This window comes from Chaetodon trifascialis, chromosome 8, assembly GCF_039877785.1.
Source record: "Chaetodon trifascialis isolate fChaTrf1 chromosome 8, fChaTrf1.hap1, whole genome shotgun sequence".
Taxonomy (NCBI): Eukaryota; Metazoa; Chordata; class Actinopteri; order Chaetodontiformes; family Chaetodontidae; genus Chaetodon; species Chaetodon trifascialis.
The window spans coordinates 20,644,804-20,665,289 of NC_092063.1; the positions used below are offsets into that span (position 1 = coordinate 20,644,804).

General features: G+C 40.1%; 2 protein-coding genes across 3 annotated transcripts in view; both read left to right on the forward strand.

Moving 5' to 3' along the window:
- Window positions 1-996, forward strand: part of cfap74 (cilia and flagella associated protein 74) — a 53,470-nt gene extending 52,474 nt beyond the window's left edge. For both annotated transcript variants that reach the window (XM_070968228.1, XM_070968229.1), the window contains one exon: window positions 419-996. In XM_070968228.1, the coding sequence (XP_070824329.1) occupies window positions 419-523 (105 nt within the window). In that variant the 3' untranslated portion in view covers window positions 524-996. The remainder of the gene's footprint in view (window positions 1-418) is intronic.
- Window positions 997-6,177: 5,181 nt separating this feature from the next.
- Window positions 6,178-20,486, forward strand: part of gnb1a (guanine nucleotide binding protein (G protein), beta polypeptide 1a) — a 34,638-nt gene continuing 20,329 nt past the window's right edge. Inside the window, exon 1 of the mRNA XM_070968234.1 lies at window positions 6,178-6,567. The gene's annotated coding sequence lies outside the window, so the exon portion shown is untranslated. The remainder of the gene's footprint in view (window positions 6,568-20,486) is intronic.

A 20,486-nucleotide genomic window follows, 5' to 3' on the forward strand; every position in this document is an offset into this window, starting at 1 on the left:
GAGTTGAAGTGGTCGTTCAAAGCATGTTTTGATAAAAGGTGAATTACTGATTGCCAAAAAGATTGTTGCTTCGCCTGTCAAGACTTTTAGTGTTGTGCTGTTTCTCAGGCTTTTCCACCCACACAAGGATTGAATCCTGCTGGAAAACTGACTCCTGCTCATTTTAGTATAGACATATTTGAATTTTAAGGTAATAAATATTGACACAAAACTCAGCAGCTGTGCAGTAACAGCAGCATCAACCTTCAACAAGATTTTTGAACATCATCCACAGTACTTCAGGTATTTATTTATGAGATCACTGCCTTGGCTGATGTGTGTGTGTGTGTGTGTGTGTGTGTGTGTGTGTGTGTGTGTGTGTGTGTGTGTGTGTGTGTGTGTGTGTGTGTGTGTGTGTGTGTGTGTGTGTGTGTTTCAGCCATATGAGGTGGTGCAAACATGCGTGCCTGTTACCTTGAAGGGGGATGAGACGAACGTTTACAGAGTCACCCTGATGGCTTCGGTCTCCACCACTGCTGACTGACCTCTGCACTACCTGAAGGCCAGCCAGTGTGAAATCTGCTCACACACACACTGACGCAATACACATAATCATTAACGCATTAATTGGTTACTTATGACTTGAATCTATTTATTAAAGATGCAATTGATTAAGTGTCCTTTAAGGATCTGATGTGATTCTATAGAGCCTTCATGAGCCTTACAGGTTATGCTGGACTTATGCACAGCAAGACTGAAGTGTTCTGAATATCTGAGTGTGATCAACCCATCGAAGGACTTGCAGTACCATAGAATTCATTTTTAAATAAAAAGGATTCAGATTCGTGTTTCACACATTGAAGTAGGTATCCTCAGCAAGTCAGACACAGACAGCCGCCTCATCAATTTTCAGGATTTCAACTTGAAGGATTTTTACTCTTACAAAAAGTTTCAACTGTGAGTCACATTTACGGCTCTACACACAGTACTAGGAAAATACACATTTGGAATAAAACATTGTGCATTGCAGTATTTTACATTTGTTTTGTCTCAGTTTTCTTCTCTGGAAAGTTGAACAAAGTAGATAATGCATCGTGCATCCCATGTTTGAAGTTGTACTGTGTGTTCATCATTGAATTTTAACCATCGGTGTAATGTGTCTTTTCAGCAGCTTGCTTTTGCTGTTCTGTTCATGGTTTATATCAGGACGCCAAACATTAGATAACACAGCTGACACTACTGCAACAGAAAGTCATCACATTACAACATTCTGACAGCACCAAAGGAAGTAATTGTGGCCACCTGGATAATGTGTTTATGAAAAATAAGAACATTTTGACTGAGACTGAGCATGTTAAGCACAGCATTCTATGTTCAACAGTGAGAAGTTTTAATTTATTGCAGGTTTTGCGCAGTGAAAATTGAGCCAAAATAACTGTAAAATGCTTTATTATTGTACCTCTGTTATAGCTATAATTATATTGCTTCCAAAGCAGAGGAAGGGTAACAACTAAGGGTAACATCTAAATTATTTCTGGGCAGCCCATTTATTGATGCTGCTGGCTGTAGCACCTAATTCTACCACCAGGGGGCGTGTGAAAGGTCGACTAAGCAGCTGTGTTATATCATGGTTAAGGGTGTGTCAGCTGATGTAAGCCAGCAGATGTATACAGTACATACTGTAACACTGCTGGTACTGTACCTATGAAGTGAAAAGAGTTCACACTGAGGCCAAACATTGCGCAGTGTATGAAATCTGACACAGAATGGGAATATAATAATCTGGATAACTGATGGAAAACAGTATTTCGGTATAAAAGCGTATTGATGAGGGATAAACTGGTGTATTTGTCTAGACTATGATGTGGCATCAATAGTTGTAGTTGGAGCTGTGGGCTTACTTGTAACAGTAATAATGGTAAAATCAATAAAAGCAGTAGTAATCTTACTAGTAGGATGATTTTTTTTTTCTATAAACTATATATCTGCTGTTGGCAGCTTCAGTCCAAGAATATTTTACCTTTGTCACCTTTCAAAAACCCAGAGGTGATTGGTTTAACTCTGGTACTTTGGAGAGCCACTAAATAAGTAGGCACTTGTGCTGTGTAACGCTGTTAAATTTAGCTTGTGAAATTTCCAGTTCGCCTGTTTTTTCAAAGTTCGGTTTAAGTGGATGTTAAATAAGCAGAATTAGATCAAAGAGTGTCATTCCACTTCTGTGTAAGCTTCCCATTTTTATCTGTACAATACAGCACGCTATGACAGTGCTTTACAATTCTGAATTAGAGGATTTCCTTGGACAGTGGACAAAACTTAGTGGCTAATGTCTGATTGGTAATGAAGATCAAAATACATTTCACTTGATTTTGAACGTTATGGAGATCACTCCAGTCTGTCCTGGGGTTATTAATCCATCCAGAGGGGCTGTGGACTCGGCCCAGTGCTGCACTAGACTGTTAACACTTACAAGCACATACCACTAGGAGCCCCTAATGTCCCCACTGGCCCTCCAGTGGTTTTGGAATTCCTGAAATGTCATGGAATTTAAAGCGGTGTAGTGTGTTTAAAATAGTTCAAGTCGGGGAAGATGTCTTTCCAATTTCATTTTGAAAATGCATTGTGAACAAGTCACTACGATAGGACTTAAGAACTTCTTTTCCGACTATTTTGACTCATCTTGTTTCTCACACACAACACACATACAAAAATGTACAGTCTTCGCAGGTGCAAGATAAAAATCTGCTCAAAAGACGGAAAAAGTATTAAAAAAAAAAAAAAAGCACCTGCACGCTGCTATCAAGTCTATCAATACAACATTACAGCTACCTCTTCAAAATATTAAGGAACTTGTCTTGAAGCCATTTCTGTGCACCTCACTGGACAGCACATGTTCTCAACAGACAGGGATCATATGGTTAAAGGAAGTATGTGCTGAAGATCAACACTCCATACTCTAACTGAAAGGAGCAATGGGATGCTGCTCAAATGTGGTGGGGTTTTGGTTTTCATTTTGCTGTTTTGCTTGCCTCTGGACCAATGTACAACTCCTTTGTATGTATTTAAATATTAGACTGAACTCATGTGATCCCTCCACATATGTAACTGTGTGCTCCACTGTATGTGGAATATAAATATCATCAACATAGTCCCAGGACACATAGGAAACCATTTCAGACTGACACAGCACCAAAGACAATCTCATCTAGATTATTTACAGCATCACTCAAGGTTTCCAAAGATGAGCCTCACTTGATAAACTCCTAAGTGTCCAAACCCTATATGAACTAGGCCGTGTTTATGTGAACAGCAGATGTCAGTAATGCCTCAGAATGGACCAATAGGCTCTGACCTCTCTCAGAGATACATGCTGTAAGCATTTATCAGAGATTGTAGGAGATTATGCTAAATCAGATTACTGTACCCCAACCTGCCTATAAAAAGCAAGGTCATTATGAGCTTAGCCTCATGTAATGTCACTCGTTTTATGAAATGTATGAGATCATATTAGGCAATATTTGTGTTGCCATTTTGCCTCTTTTTCTAATCTGATTTCTCCTCTGATCTCTCGCTAATGCTGTGAGATAGTGCTACTTACGGTCCCTGCTCTGCTGAGAGGATGTGCATGTGCGTGTGTTTGTGTGTCTCTGTCTGCCAACCCCTCTGTCTGTATGTGACTACAACCCATAGAGTTAGTGAATGTGACAAAAGGCAACACTTTCTTGGAGGCCATGCCTGTGTGAACTATTACCACGCCTGGGAAATTATGTTGTTACAGACAGCAATCATAGCAAGAATAAAGAAGGAGACATAAAAAAGGACAAATAGACAATAAAAAGGAATACAAAATAGAATCAGCTGTCATATGTATGTTATATACAAAAGTCTATAAGAATAAAGTTGCCTTTAGAAGGATGGTTCAGTTTCAGTTGCACATGGTAGGATATGGATAATATAATACAGTGTTTCGTACTATTGCACAGTAGAAAATATATTTAAAAATATGTACGGTTATATATGGTTACTGCCTTTCCACATACAGAAGGCTGATGTGCCATCATCATACGTGTGTAGTGTTAGTTATAAAAATGACAAACAAATGTTTCTTACAGAAAAAAATAGAGTGCTTGTTGAACTCCCCTGGTTTGAATGCTTTCCTCCATGACAATCACCGTCGCGTTTGTCATAGTTTGACCACTTTTTATCGATCACAACTGAATCACAGTTCACACAGAAAGCAGGGGCTTGGGTCGTGGGTCGATCCCTTTCCTCATCCAAAGGCTGAATGCAGACAATAAGCTTTCTCCCCTGGGTGGCCTGAAGCTCTGCTAAAGGAGCTTCACAACACATGTATGCAGACAGGCTGGGGTGTATCCAGGGGCAACTAAATCTCACCAGCATTAGCCTGGGCAGATGAGTCCCGGTGGAAACCCACACCCACAACAATGTCTGGTACACAAGTACACACACACATACACAGGGGCAGTGTTTCCAGCTCACCCTGAGTCTTTTTTATTTTAAGTTAAATGTCGATAATTAATTAAAAAAAAAAAAAAGGTCTCTAATCCACCACCAAGATCACCTATTTCGTTAATGTACATCTAAAAATGTGAGTGAATGAGACGGGTTTTCACTCGCTCACGCGCATGCACGTGTACACACCCCTACATAAAATAACCGTACACTTACTGAGGGGAAGGTACCTCATGTAGGTGCATTATGTGTGGTTACAGAGCTGACCGTCCCACAGCTGGTGATTGTTCATACAGGATAGGAGACCAGTTTCCTCCTACAGGTTTGAGGTTTATAGAACTGCTGGGAACACACACACACACACACACACACACACACACACACACACACACACACACACACACACACACACAGTCGCGTGGTATGCTGGCTCTTACCCATTTCACATTTCATTTAACCCGAGCCAAAATGGTGACTGTCAGTGAAAAAATATTTGTGCAATAAGACAACAGCAAAACAGATCTGGCACAAACAGTACATCCCTAAATGCTGGGCTACAGTAGACAGACCAGCGCTCTCTCCCTCAGGAGTGTTCTTCATCCAAACCATAGCTGGCGATGCTTCTGTCTTTCCCCATCGGACCAAGTCCATACACACTTTGCTGTCCTCTAGGACAGCAAAGTGTTCCACGTCTCCAAGAAACGCCTTAACCCACTGAGCATTAACCCCTCCTCTGAGCACTCTACCTAGACTACTGTTGATAATGATCAAGCCATCTCTGTGCTGAAATTGATGGTCCACCCACAAACACTCAGCACAAGAAGTCAGTCCCCACTGATTCGCTTGAGCTTGTGTACGGCAACATCACTTCATAAACCATAATGTATACCAGATTTAATGGGAATATCACTTGTCAACAAATCTTCCATTGCTATCTTATACTTATGCCATCTGGGGACAAGGGCAGTGACTAATTGCTGTCAAACTACAATAATGTACACATATACAAACAGTGCAAATATGAATAGGTCTTCAAACTAACAGTGTGGGGATAATTAGTCCTGAATGTACAAATAATGGGATTTAATTTTTTGCTTTTATAGAAAATGTGGTTTATGTTGACTGTAGGTCTACATGTAGTAATGTGTTTTGGCTGGGCTGACAGGGAAGTACGTGCATATCTGTAGTTAAATTTGTGGCACAGTATGTTTTGGTTTGCAAATGAGACAGTGTTATTGGCTTGGAGTAGCGTTTTTTCTGCTGCCATTGAAGTCACATTTTCCTGGAGACGTCCACTTTAGATCCCTGGGTCTTATGTAGACACATTTATTTTGGATATTAGAGTGCGAACGGTTTACGGCAATATAATATTGGCAAAACAAACAAGTTTATACAATAATTCTTAATTATGTGAATTTATTATCGCTGATAAATTAGAGTGTATCTCCGAGAACCTGTGGAGCTGTGTAGAACACTGTAAACAGAGGCTGCTGTGTAGAAAGACAATTCTTCTAAGCCATTGAGGCATTCAAAATGCGCACTTTCTGATCACATTTAATCTAAACTCTTCGAATAAACAAAGTTGTGGTGTTAAAAGTAGTGTTTTTGCTAAGTAAATGTTACCTAGGTGAGTTGCTGTTACCAAAAATGGCAGTATTTCCTGATCTGTTGGAGTGGTCGCCGACCCTTCGCCGTGCGTTGTGACGCTGCCGTAACGTGGGGTTTCCCAGACCTGAGTGCAGGGTTACCGCGCCCATCTCTGCTGTTTGATGGCCGGAGGAAGAAGCGACTGAGATCCTGGCGTGAAGGAAGAAAAGAGGGACGACGACGGTGGGAAAGCCAAGAAGGGATTTTTGCTTTGAGTTGGAATTTGCGTTGAAACGGAAGAACGCCTAAACGGGACTGTGACACGTCTATCTGGGTGAACACCGCCTTGTCTCTGCGCCTCTGTGCCGGTGTGTCTCCCCCCTCGGCGGGTCAAAAACTGGGTTCGGGGAGTGCCGCTCCTCGGTAGCTAAACTAGCTAAATCTGAGCGCCTGGGCGGAGAGAGGAGAGGCAAGATTTTGCTGTTTCCAGTCAATGTGATATAAACAACGGATACCCTCGATTGAAAGCGGGTAAGCATATATATTGATATGTGAAATTGCGCTTCAGGAAATGCATTGAGTGTCTATGCAGTAGGCTAGCCTGCCGAGCAGGGGAGATGGACGAAAGGGGTTAAACTGGGTTGAGTGGCTCCTCCGTTACAGTTAGCTGCCGTTAGCCTACTGCTAGCTAGTCGTTGCTGCCTGTAGAGTGGGTGGGGGTCACTAGTAGAGAAACTTAACGCACTGTGTTAACCCAGGTGCCAATTGACCACAAGAATAATGAACTGCTTCTGTATCTAATGGATCTATCCGGCAAGCCTATGTTTAATGTTAATGGTCAGTGGTAATGTTAAATAGAAGGTTAGGTTAGGTTAGTTGGTGACAGCTCGGTAGGTTAGCCAGCACCCCTCTCCAACGTCCGGGTATCTTTCTCACTCTCTTAAGAAGTAAGCCGTCTAGGTTAAAGCATATCAGCCTTGATTTATTAGCCATTTTATCTGAACAGTATTTCACTTTGGGGTTCATTCAAGACGTGTCATTGCTCCCAATTATCACCAACATTTGAGTCTGCATGTCGGCCCAGATTTTTTCACATCTTTGCTCTATAGATGGCTAACGTTAGTGATTACCTGGTAAGCTAATTGGTCGCACATTAGCTACTCACATTTTTTGGGGTTGACTTCGTTAACTCTACGCGAGATATTTAAGATGGTAATTACAGAGGTGCAACTTCTTAACGTTACACTTGCATAAGCCAAACAAACAAACGCGAGCAGAGTTTGGATGTACTTCCACTCATGTTGAAAATGTGTAGCATCATGCAACTGACAACGAAGGGAGTCTAAAAATGGCTACTTCACCAACAGAATCACCACCACCACCACCACCCCCACTATTTCGTAGCCAGTCCATACAAGTTAGCCAGCAGTGGCCACAGCCTACGTTTACAGCCTGGTATGGCTGATATGGGTGTGTATATCCCGAACATGGCAGCCAGAACAATTTGCCTGTATCCTTAGTGAATATGGACGGTGTTGTTGTTGAGCGCTGCTTTTATGTAAATCTCGTGCATTGAATCGCTAATATTAGCCTTGCTAAAATTATTTACGTAATGCTGAAATTCCCATCTGCGGGGACTTTTTTAGAGGCTATGTTGAAACGGGCTCGTTGAACTAACAGCGTTTAAATCAGTGAATCGAAACCAAACCATCCTGGATTATGAATACTGTATGTCAGCTATACGTTAACATCCCCACGTTTAGTCTGCAGAGTCAGCCGTAAAGTCGTCCACTGGTGATGCTGAAAAGCAAATGGCTAATTTCGTTTGTGCGACTCTTCCCTAGAATGCGTAAAATTAATCGGCATCCATTGCCAAGCGGTAACACAGCTTGTATAGATTGTATGGAAAAAATGACAATAAGCGCCGCTGTGGACCCGATGGAGGCAATAGCCATTTTAGTTTGATCAGTGTTTAACCAGCGACAGTTTGCCAACACACGTTTCGGCTTTAATTTGAACTTCTTTTAATAATGTGAAAACGAGATGGTCTAAGTGGATTTTGTCAATCTGTTTATCTCGATCACGGGTCTTTTGCAGGGCAAGTTGTTAGCAGCTACAGTAACCATGCCCCACCGGGCCGCGCTGCTCCGTAGTATTTCAAGCTCTAGCCCGGAAAACCGGCACGCTTTATCCACGGTGAAGTGTCAAATCCCAGTCAGTACACCAGGATAAGGTGTTACAATAGAAAAGAGGAGATCGGAGATTTTTATTTGGTGGTAAATGTTTCGAAAGATGGTTTAGCAACCAGTCAGACGTGCTGTCGCAGGAAGCCGAGTTTAGCGCCTCCTCCAGCACCGAGGCAAGATATATGTAGCCTGCCGCTTTGACGAAGTTATTGATCATCAGTGTTAAGATACTGCATCGAAAGAATCCATTGCTAAATATAGCGATTTCGAGTCGTTTCGGTAAATGTTCGGTGTTTCTTAAAAGAGCCATTTGTATTTACTGGTTCACAAAGATGAATTCATTTTGCCAGTGTGCCCCCTCCCTCCGCCCTCTCGAATGAATGGGTTCCTGTATTCAGGGCCCAAGCAGCTGCAATGAACAAGATGGCGTTCAAAGCCTTTTTCATCACCGCTTTTTCTCAGACTGAGGGAGACAGCTGCCGAGCATCGGATGGGTCCAGGCTTGGCAGACTAGATTTCTTTGATTTCCCCATCGTAAAAGTGTACAGATTGTATTTGTATTTAAAACGTTTTAAAGCTGATAGGATTTCTGGTCAGATGAATCCAATATGTGCACCTCAGATGCAGGACAACATGGTGGGATAGGGGTGTTGTACATCTTGACTGTGAACCTGAATATCAGGGAATATGGCAACTATGATAGATATTTGTCTGATTTATAAGCAATAATATTTTGATTTACGTATTTTAATATGAAACTTAATATCTGAATTGAAACATCTGTAGCCACATCTTAGTGTAATGGGGCATATTTTTCTCATTTCACTAGTATGATTAAATGTTAAGTAATAGTTTTAAAAAGAATAGATCTCTAAAAGTAAAAAAAAACAAAACTTTGAAGTGAAATTATTTTGTCACATTTTGTCTTTTGTCAAAACACTTAATTTGATAATAATTTCATAAACTTTACGTGTTCTGTGTGCATTTATGTCTTATAGACAACCACATTTCTTTTAGCCAGAGTTCATGTGAACTTTGTTGACAAGTATGTATTATTATTATTATTTATTTATGTATTTTTTTATTGTTTGGTGCTATGTGACTTATCAGTTTCAGCAGCAAATTAGCAATGGCACTGAATTTCTTAATTGCATTTAAATATATTTACATTAAATTGTTAAGCATTGATTCAGAACACCCAACATGCATCTTTTTTTTTTCTTTCAGCCACACAATAGTAACAGTATACTTCAGACAGCTCTGTAACTGCTTTCTCTTACGTCATTTCTTTGTGAGTAAACTTGTCACAGCACTTGAGACTTTTAATCTAACTGTTCTCACCTTGTAACCCACTACAGGTAAAAAACAAATCCTATACATAACACTGGGCAGGGCATGTTAAAGTTTTTATCAATAACGGTTTTAATTTCAGAACAGTCTGTATGCATCCAGTTATCAAACATGTAACATAAATCATCTTTAGTGACCTGAATGTGACCCACACTATACTGACACCCAGAATCTATTTGGCATCCTGTCCAGTGGACATGGACAGTGATGGCATAATCTGCGGCATTTCTGAAAAATTATGTTGATGTCTATGTGACATACAAGTAGTGTATGACAAGTTTGTCTGAAAGCCTTCATGGCAGTAATGTGCATCTGAAGGACATTTGTCCCTGGGTTTATACACAGCAGAGCTTGTCAGTAGGATGAGTGTTACCACAAGATGAGGACCATGTGTTTAAAACCTGAAACATTAGCCTTTTGCTTGGGGGGGGGGGGTCTTTTGTTTTTAAATGAGGATTTTCATACCACTGACGTGTATTTTTTCTGTTTTTAATCTGCAAGTGCGGGATATGAACAGGATTAAATTCTTAGTCTGTGGATTTCACTCTTTGGGATTATCTGGCTTTGGTCAGTGATAGTGCTGATTTTTCTTTACCTCTGATATGATCCTGCTTTTAACTGCATGTCCACTAGGTGCCTTTAAAGGGCAGAAAAGAACAAGCGCATGAAAGAACGCTACTTAAAATGGCCCATGGTAGCCAGTTCTGTGCTACTGCGGAGAAATTTATAGCTATAAAGAAAAGTGTTCACATGCACGAGTACATATGCTTAAGTTAGATTTGGAAACCATTCACATTTGAACCGGTACCTGGAATACTGTATCGGTACTGAACAGTACCATTTTTTGTTACTTTCTCTGCAGTAACAAAAATGTAATTTCAGTTGTAAAAATGAGTACAGAATTCTCAATTCCAATTATGTTTATTGAGAACATTTCGTTATTAATATAGAACATTGTACACACCACACAAAATACACCCCTCTCAAACCTGTCCACCTACCCTCTAGCCTGTCAGTCTGTCACCAGGGCATGGTGTGAGAAATCTGTCATGAATCTTGGAGGGAGTACTTGTGATAATGTTGTCATCACTACTGCGTGGCTTGAATACTGTAATATTTCCACATACATACAACATACAATTCATATACTATTGGTGTCGGACATACTAAAATATCTCACATACTGTTTTAGCATACTGAATAGCATGTTGGTAAAGAATTTCGGACACAGCCAGTGGCTGAGTTTTGACAAACACCAGTAAAAGTGCTAAGCTAACATCAACCAAGAGAGTGAAGAAAGCCCACTTACCTACGAACAACAGCTTATCCAACCACAGAATTACCTGAAGATGTCAATGCCTCACTTAAAGTTTCATCGTCCATGGAGAGTTGAACTTCTTTTGCGCTGGCTGCAGGTCTGCTCACCTTAGCTGTGGCTGCTGGGAGGTGAGCTTTGTGTTTGATTAGGTGTTTCCTCCGGTTAGGTGTGTTGCCCTGGCTAGCTTTGCATTTCACATTATAAATATTGCAATGAATGTTGTCTGCGCTGCGTTACGTTTTGTTTTAGTCATTCTGTGTGACTAGAATAAGCTGCAGGAGTGACATGGTAGTCTCGTTCTCTCTCTTTCTCTCTATGCTCTCAGGTAGTCCATCACCCAGATGCACTCTTGAGTACTGAAATTTGGCACAGAATGATTTAAAGTGAATCAGTACATGGTAGAACCAATGTAATTCAATCACTACCCTTAAAAGGACAGAATGAATCCAAAAATATCACAGTGTGAAATATTAACATTCATACATCAGCATGTATGATGTGTCTTTTAACATAAGAAAAAGCAGATAGTAACCTTAAGAGTTGTTTGATTGAGCACCATGCTGCTTGTTCTGGTGGATGGGACTAATTGTTGGTGTTGAGACACTCAGTGCTTTCAATCTGTGTGGATAATTGGATGGTCTTGCTTTCAGGTGATGCACTTTCCTGTCTTTATTGACAGTTTTTTCGGCAGGGTTAACAATATAGATCACAAGTTTATTTTGTGTCAGGCTTTAGGTAGCTTACTCCAGTCCTGTTAAGGACACTCTCATTGACTGTGGGGATAACCTGCTGTAAGTAGCCTCAGTATCACCACACTGCTGACGTTTTGTTACCTACTTTGTCCACATAAGCTCTTTATACGTTTATGGTTGTCATTTTAGGTGTAGACACCTGTCTTTTTATCCAACTTTTATTACCAAAACAACAATAATGTGATGTTAAGCTCACTCAACCAATCCTGCCGTGCCTTTTAAGGGAAGTGGGCTGTCTGTTCCTGAAAGACTGAAATATGATTGGTTAGAAGTAGCTTCCTTTCTGTTGTCTGATCACTTTTAAGTATATTGTCCAAAAATATCACTTATAAGTGGTATATGAAATGTTCAAATTTTCGAATGTAGGACATGTTACTCCCATGATGAGTGGCTATACTGTATCTATTATAGCCTATTAGCAACAATGGACCAGAAATATTGTATAAGAAGAAAACTTAGTTGGGTGATAATACATCTGGAAGTATGTAAGTTGCTTTTTAGTCTACAAATAAATGAAACCAATTCTAATCTTTTCCTTTATTTGTTGTTCTTGCTCTGTCAGAATTATACCAATCTGTGACCCCCAACTGCAAGTACATATTGAACCTTGAATTTCACATGGAGTGACACCCCCACACTTCAGTTTACCATGACATGTGTGGCTGGCCAATAAAACTGCAGTGATTAGTCCATTAATCAATTAGTCAGTTGAAAGAAGATTAATTGCCAACTAATTGATTAATCATTTCAGTCATTTTTAAGCAGAGATGTCAAACATTTGCTGGCTCTAGCTTTGTAAATGTAAAGATTTGCTGGTCTTTGGTTTTTGGACTGTTGGTTGGACAAAAGCTATCTGAAGACATTGCTTTGGGCTTTGTGACAAACATTTTTACCACATTTTTTGACATCCTATGGACTCAAAATAATCAGCAAATTAATCAGAAATGAAAATAATAAAAGGATGCCTTACAGAGTCCTTTGTTGTGACTAATCTGATTATGAAAAGTGGCATTGATGAATCCAGTGACTTAAACTTGAGATTATCCAATTGTTCAGAGGCGGTAACTCAGACGAGGTGAAGTGCTTTAGGTGAGGGATGCTGGGGGTCAGGGCTTATTGTAATAATCAAGTTTTTTGTGTTTCACTCGCTTCTCTCTCAGAACCTAGTTCTTTATTGTCATCATTTTAGTCCTGGAGTTGGAAAAATCACCAAGGGCAGCATATCTGCTGTTGTTCTTTGCTTTTGGAGACATAGCTCTTTTCATCCACAATGGTTCCTTCAGTCAACTAACTTATTCTTGTATCTTAGTTTAAATGGACCATTAGTGGTGGCCTTTACATTGCGGCTTCCATTACTTTCTTGTAGGTCTGGTGTATTGTGGTTGAGCAATCTGAATCCCTTTCTTTTTCTCTCACTATGTTTCCTACAGAACACAACTGAAAATGTTTCATCAGGGTGTGTTGCGCATCTATAGGCGAGTGTGGTACTAAAAATTGAGTAATTGTAACCCTGTTGCTTTTTAACAATACCATGGTCAGAAGCTGTCCAAGCGGTATGTTAGAAGATCTGCTGGCCTCTGTGTTTGATCTGTATACGGTGATACTGATGGTCACTCTAACCGTTCTAGCTATCTGCGCACTATGGACACTACACATCTGTTAGATACACACACACACACACACACACACACACACACACACACACACACACACACACACACACACACACACACACACACACACACACAAACAAACAGTTATACCAGTTGCAGGTTTGCATGTTTTTTGTAACTCTAAGTGCCTGTTCCACCTGAAGTTTTCAATATCAAATTTTGCGTATATGCAAAGGTTGTCGTATATGGTGGTGGCTGCAAATGCCACTATAACAACAGGAGGGGTGTCCCACTACACCAGAACAAGGTGGACTTTGCAGTTTCAGTGAAAGGGATGATTCTGGAAGTAATCCCAAAAACAAAGACAACACAAGCTTTGATTGCACTGAAAGTTACATCTGATAATACATCAGGATGATTCCAACTCTTTCCAACCACAGAAACCATCCCAGCCACGTTTTTAGGACTTAACCTGCATATCACCTGGATTTACCTTGGTCTAAATTTGGAGATGTCTGTAATGAGTGTTGCTGACTGGTCAAACACAAACCCTTAAAGTTCTACAATTTATTTACAGCATTCATTCACATAGTATGCAAGTACAGGGTGACAGTAGTATCAATATTAGGACAAGGAGTGAACATTTCTTATAATGTTTATTAACAAATTTATGCGTTGTCTTTGTTGCTAATCTAAAAAAAAGAGCATGATGAAAGAGAGTGAATGAGTGGCTGATTTATCTAGATACAAAATTAATTTAATGTAATGTTTTTTATTGCATGAGAGAAGTATTAGATACCCGTGTATGATATATTCTGTATTTTGTCTTTTGTATTTGGGCCATACTATCTGCACAGAGTTGAATCAATACTGAAAATTGCAATGAACATGTAAAATGCTATAATTTTCTTGGATTTAGTGAGTGAAATTGAAGCTGTGCAATATGGAAACTGGCGACAGTCATGGCATATCGGTCATTCTGCTGCCTACTTCTAAGGATATATTTCTTCTAGCATTGATTACCCTTGTTACAACTGGTGAACACCTAACAGATTTTGCTGTAATAGGAAAATCAAAACTGTTACATTTTAGATGTGAACAAATGTGCAACTAATCACATAAGCAGTTGTAAGTGTGCTCTGTAGGTGGTGAATACCTGTGTGAAAGTTCTGATTAGAGGCCTGGGACCATTGTTGCAACTGAAGCCGAATGCAGGGTTTTTCTTTTTCAGGAGTGCAAACCTGGATTTACTCTCTTCTCTCTTTAAACCCGGAACAGGGCAGTTTTGATTTTGAGTGTATTATACTGCTGGCCTTACTGTGGACAGTGCTTTTGAGCAACACTGAACCAGCTGACTCCAGGAGGTCCAAGTTTGTTTGAACACATTCACATCTTCAACACATTATTTTTAGTGCAGACCACATGTGATCAGCCACATGTGTGCACCTACTTGTCCCATGTCAGGAATTGTAAGGCAAAACGGAAACGATAAGATTCCTCACCTTGACCCTAGAGCATATGGTACATTGGAAGAGGATTAATGGACACTTGGTAGCATATTAGACATTGCACTTAGTTAGCCAGTACACATGCCTGTTTAAATATGTTGAAAGTTGTAAGTGTGATTTCTCTCTAAAACCCCATTCTGATTTACACACCGTTTTAAATGGGTCAACACAAACCATGTCCAGTCTTTACAACCAGGGTTGAAGGAGGATGTGATTCAGGTCAACTTCTGCATTAATTGGATCACACAGGTTGCCTCCTTGTAACCCAATTGGTTATGGTGTGAGGTATGACGTAACTGTCTCTCCAAATAAAACAAATTAATTTGATGACATGGACTTCAAATAGCAGACTCTCCAAATAGGGAGATATAGAATAAAGAAATATGAGCACATATGGGCAAGTGTAGGGGAGCAGGCGTGCGTATATTGAAAAGAGGACAGAAGTGAAACCGAAATCTGACTCTTCTTTGGTAATTGGTCTGTTTTATCAGTGAAGTGTGTAGGACTATGCTGCAGACTGGTGTCTCAGCCATCAGTGACAACGAAAGATTAACCTGTGATGGTATCACACAGGAATCGGTCCAACATGAACACCCATTCGGTAGACCTGCATTGTACGCTGTCTGCTGTGTGAAGAGAATTTTTTTGTCCCTTTGGCTTCCTAGTTTAACTAATTGGTGTGGCGTTGGAAATATCAAACAGTGTGACCAGACGAGATGTCACAATAGTCAAAGTCAAAGTCGGCTTTATTGTCAGTTTCTTCACATGTATCAGACATACAAAGGAAATCGAAATTATGTTTCCCACTATCCCACGGTGAGACAAGACAAGACATTGCTGACACTAAAATAAACAGTAAAGTGCACAGGCACAAAGAATAAAGACAGACGTATCCTAACAACTTCAGTAAACAATAAACTGAAAATAAATACTAAAAATAAACAATAAAGAATAGAAGTTCACAATAGAAAATAGGAGTTCAGAATTGGAATTGGCCATCTTACAACTGTATTCTGACAATTTGCCTGATGTCCCACTTGAACCTGTTTATGAAATGCTTTTGGACTGTAACACACTAAATATATGTGTTCCTCAATCTGTTTTGCTAAGCAAGCTTGTCTGTTTTGTTTTGATTTGTTTTCTCTTTCCAAGCTATCCCCAGGGTCAGCATTACAAAGGAAATTCTACCTCAAGTTTGCCCAGTGTGTAGATTTGCTTGTATTATGACTGCAGGTGCTGTTACGCATACATAGCTTGTCACCACTGGCCAAAAGGTCGTGGTCACTGTTTGAATAGTCAAAGTAAGTGGCACCAGGACCGCTTGTGTGTGACCCACACACAAGCCTGTCACCACTTAGACACCGTGTTACCCTGCTGAAAGCCCATCACAAGCCCGAGCAGTGCTTTGCATGTGCATGCTCTGCTTTGGAAAGAGACCGTCTCTCTGCCTATTTACATTCTAGCCCTTACATTTGACTGCCACAAGGAAAATGTGACCAAACCTGAATCCCAAGATGACAGAGAAAGACAGAAGCTATTAGTGAGTTTTCTTCCTCTTTAAGGCAAGAAAGGCTGTAGTCACTTGAGCAAAAGAGTGGGCTAGCTGTCATGTGACTCCTCACACACACTTGTTCCTCTCTTGGAAGCTTGGAGAGAAAGCACGGGGGGAGGGGTATGATTATTAATGTAGTCAAAGGAGTGTATTTTTTATGTTTTAAATAAAGTCATGCTTTTGGCTTTGGGCTAGCCTGACCTTCCTTTCCTTTATTTTTTCATTTTTTAAATTTAACTCATTCATTTATCTGTATGAAAAGCCAGTTGTGCAGCTGTCTCAAGCACAAAACATACCTTTGTTAATGTATATGACCCCCCCCCCCCAATTGTTTTCATGCCATGATGTGCAGACATTGGTGCTAGCCTGTGGAATCTGTTTAGCTTGAGCCCTCAGATTAGCTTTTTCTCTTTTTTCTGTGTTGTGATGTGAAGCCAATGCCTTCTATTTCTAAAACATTGAACCCTATCTAGTAAGAGCACACCGCATCATGGAATGTTTCACTAATCAATCAATTAAACTCCACTGTCAGTCCCATTGATGTTATGTCTCCCATCATCAGACATTACCCTCAGCAGGCAGCCACATTGAGGGAGCACACATAAAATTGTGCCCAGTTAAAGAGACAGTTCACTCAAATTCCACGTCTAGCATCAGTAATATTTGCAGATAAGCCCGAACACGTGTCTAAAGGATGCAGTGTGTGTGTTTTTTAAAAGTGTGTCCCATGATCTTGCTTTTCATGATGCAAAGATGTCTGCTACATATGATACCCTGCCCTAGTTTTTAGGTTTAAAAAACAATTAAAATACACAGATGTTCCTTACATGTAAATTTGTCTACATGCAACAAAACACTCCTTTGGCATGTTTCGCTAAAAGAATAGTGTGTACGATTCAGTGGCATTGAGTGGCGGGGTGGCAGATTCCATCCAACTGAGAACCCCTCGCCTCATCTACGTGTCTGCGAAACTCGAACAAAACACGAAAGGTGCTCTCTAGAGGGAGTGTTTAGTTTGTTCATTCTGGTCTACTAAAGAAACATGACAGTGCTTCATGGCAGATGTGCTTCCTCTGTAGACATTCAGGGCTCATTCTAAACTTATTTTCAGGTAATTTTACACCAATGAAACATACTTTTTTTTTATTTCTGCCACACTCTGCCAATAGATCCCCCTAAATCTGTAATCCTACACTTATTGTTTAACAGAAAGATGCGAGGAAGGCAACAAGAAGTAATGAGCTGGACGACTATCTGTTAAAAGGTCTTTGGGCACCTCAGCCTTTTCAGAGCCCTGAGTTGTGATCTAAGTGCTGTATTTGTTTTTTATGGAGCTTTGAGCGAAATTGCATAGCACCATGAAAATAAAAGGCATTATTTCATGCCATAGTAACACTTGAATACATAAAACCTTCATTCATCCATCAATCCATTTTCTGTACTCACCTATCCCATCTCACTTTGAACAGTAGGTGGTTTACACACAGGGCAGGCCATCAGTCTGTCACATGGCTGACATGAATATACAACCATTCACAGTTACACTTATATTCACTTCTCTGAGCAAGTTAGCCACTGATACACCTAACCTTCAGCCTATTAAATATTCCATTAAGAGGGAAACAGAGGGTTTAGCATTGCATTGATTAGCGTATTTCCAGTAACAGAAGCAAGGTAACTGACATTGTGTAATTGACAGTGCATTGTTTTTCTTAAGCTTTTAGGTAGTGTGACTCTTGTTCAGGAAAGGATTTCACCATACACTTGTTGCCCCTGGCTTCAGGTCCGCTTATGTGGAAAGGTTTTTGAGTCGCACATACAGCTCCAGTGTGTCCTGTAAAATGTTCTTTTTCTAAAGTCAGCCCTTCTGACATCAAGCTTTGATGGACTTGATGCCATGTAAATTGATAGCGTGTAAAGCAAATGTATGTCAGGTGTTTTGACAATGCGTGTGTCAATCTTCAGTGGCCAAATGTTGACACAAATAACTGAACAAAGAAACCTTCTTTCCGAGGGGTGGTACTACGAAGTGAGATAAGTGGGTTAGTGAGACATGTTGAGCCTAACGCCAGAGTTTTCTGTGTTACAAAGATGGCTCTTTTGACCTGGCTGGGTCACATGACGTCCGGAGTGGTTATGTTCAGTGTTTCAGATTTAAAGCAGCTACAAAAAGTGCAACACTTTTCAGGAATTCTTTCCCTGTCAATATTCTCTACGAACGAAATAGATTCTCAGCTACATATGCAAACTTGCTGGGCTATATGTTAATAATGTCAATGAATGAAGCTGTGTAATTGTGCCAGGTTTTTGCCACAGACACATACATGCATTCATTGGTGATGTAGAATTTGTTTTTTTGTTTGTTTGTTTGCTTGCTTGAGGTAATATTAACACTTTAAATTTTACACTGCAGGCCATCCATACACTAAAACAATGATTAAGGAACAGAAACTACAGATGACTTTGGATTATGTTTTTTTGCTTGGTCCTGATCTGCTGCCAAGTCTGTGTTACTTATTTTCTAAGCCAAATTATGCAGAAGACACCCCTTTTTATGGGAACACGCACAGAGCCTGATGGTTTAACAAAGTTGATAACCACCATTGTGATGTGAGTCTCTCGTTGGGGTTATAGGTTTTATCCAGTCAGCTCTTGCAAAAAATACTATACCCCCACTGGTATGATTTTACTCCAACTTTTACACAAAAAGGAAGGCACCACATTCACCCCAAAACTATTCAGGGAAAAGGTACAGGTAGCCTTGTCAAGAAAGAAAATTGCTGTACTATACCGTTTCATTTTTCCCCAGATAAATTGTGCGCCTAAACCGAGCAGAGCATCATGATCAGAACTGTGTCAGCGTATGCATACTCATTTGTAGCCCCAAGATTATGCTCTACTTTCACTGGAGCAAAATGGGTTATGTGGCCTGAGGCTATTCATTTTCAGTTCACCCATTCTCCTTGGGACCCATAAAGATTCAAAATCACCCTACTGATCAGACGATTAAAGAAATGATCAACAGTTTGTCAACCATTGCTTGTTACCTACTATATATCATCAGCAATAGTAGCCAATACATGGCACTGTGCTCATCACCACAGTCTGCTTTGCAAGTCAAGCCATGTCATATTGCTTTTGTGGTGATGTAGTTGCACAATCATAAAAACTCTCCCCATTCTCCCCTTTGCCACTAGGGGCAAAGTTGGGCTTGGTGGTTGTTCTGAGTGTAGCTACTGAAGTATTGCAATCACTTCACTGTATTTTTACAGTTTATTTTTGCTACCTCTAGTTTTTATCCAGCCTCAAACTTACCACAATTTAAATGCAATGATATCCCCTTGTGTTTTTTGAATATTGATGTGAACTTCTTGAAAGCATAGTTTTAGATAGCAGAGAAGTTTTTATAAAAACTGTTATCACTATCAGTAATCAGTCCAGTGTTTGTGAACAGTAATGTATTTGAGCAGTTAAGTAAATCTTTGTTTTGTATTGGTATTGAAACCTTCCCATCATTTAAACTTTTCACAGTATATTCATTAGTACTGATGCAAGCCAGGCAGCTATGGGTCTGAGTATGGATTCACCACAGTGCCTTGTGTTTGGTAGAAAAACATCAAGCCATAGAGTGTGTGTTGGAGAGAATGACAAAGTGAGTGAGATTTGATGGGGCTTTTAAGAAATGTCCTGGAGCAATCCCCTTCTGTCTTCTCTGAGTGCACCATCAGCCCCCTTGTTCCTGCCTTCTTTGTGACCTGGTTGAGTTTCAGCTACATTTACCATGCATCACTTCCCCACAGCACTTAGGCGGACCCTCACCCACCAACCAGACAAAAAAAAGAAGACATATGCATATACAGTATCGTTTCACCTATGGTTTGCGCTGGTGAAGAAAAATCCTTAAAATGGAAAATTAAAACTGACATAAGGTTATAGTTTTGTGAGGAATGTTCTGATCGTGCGTCATCATCAGAGTCCTTTCATATTGTGTAACTTCCAATACCGAATATGATCTGATTGATGTACTTTTCTACATCACCCAGCGTCATAGTCCACATTTAACCAGAAAATTTGCAAGGTGATGTGACTCTGAAGTTTGGACATCATCTCTCAATTCTTAGCATGAAGTACCAGTACATTTTTTAAATGAAGAACAGAAATTTAGAGGTGT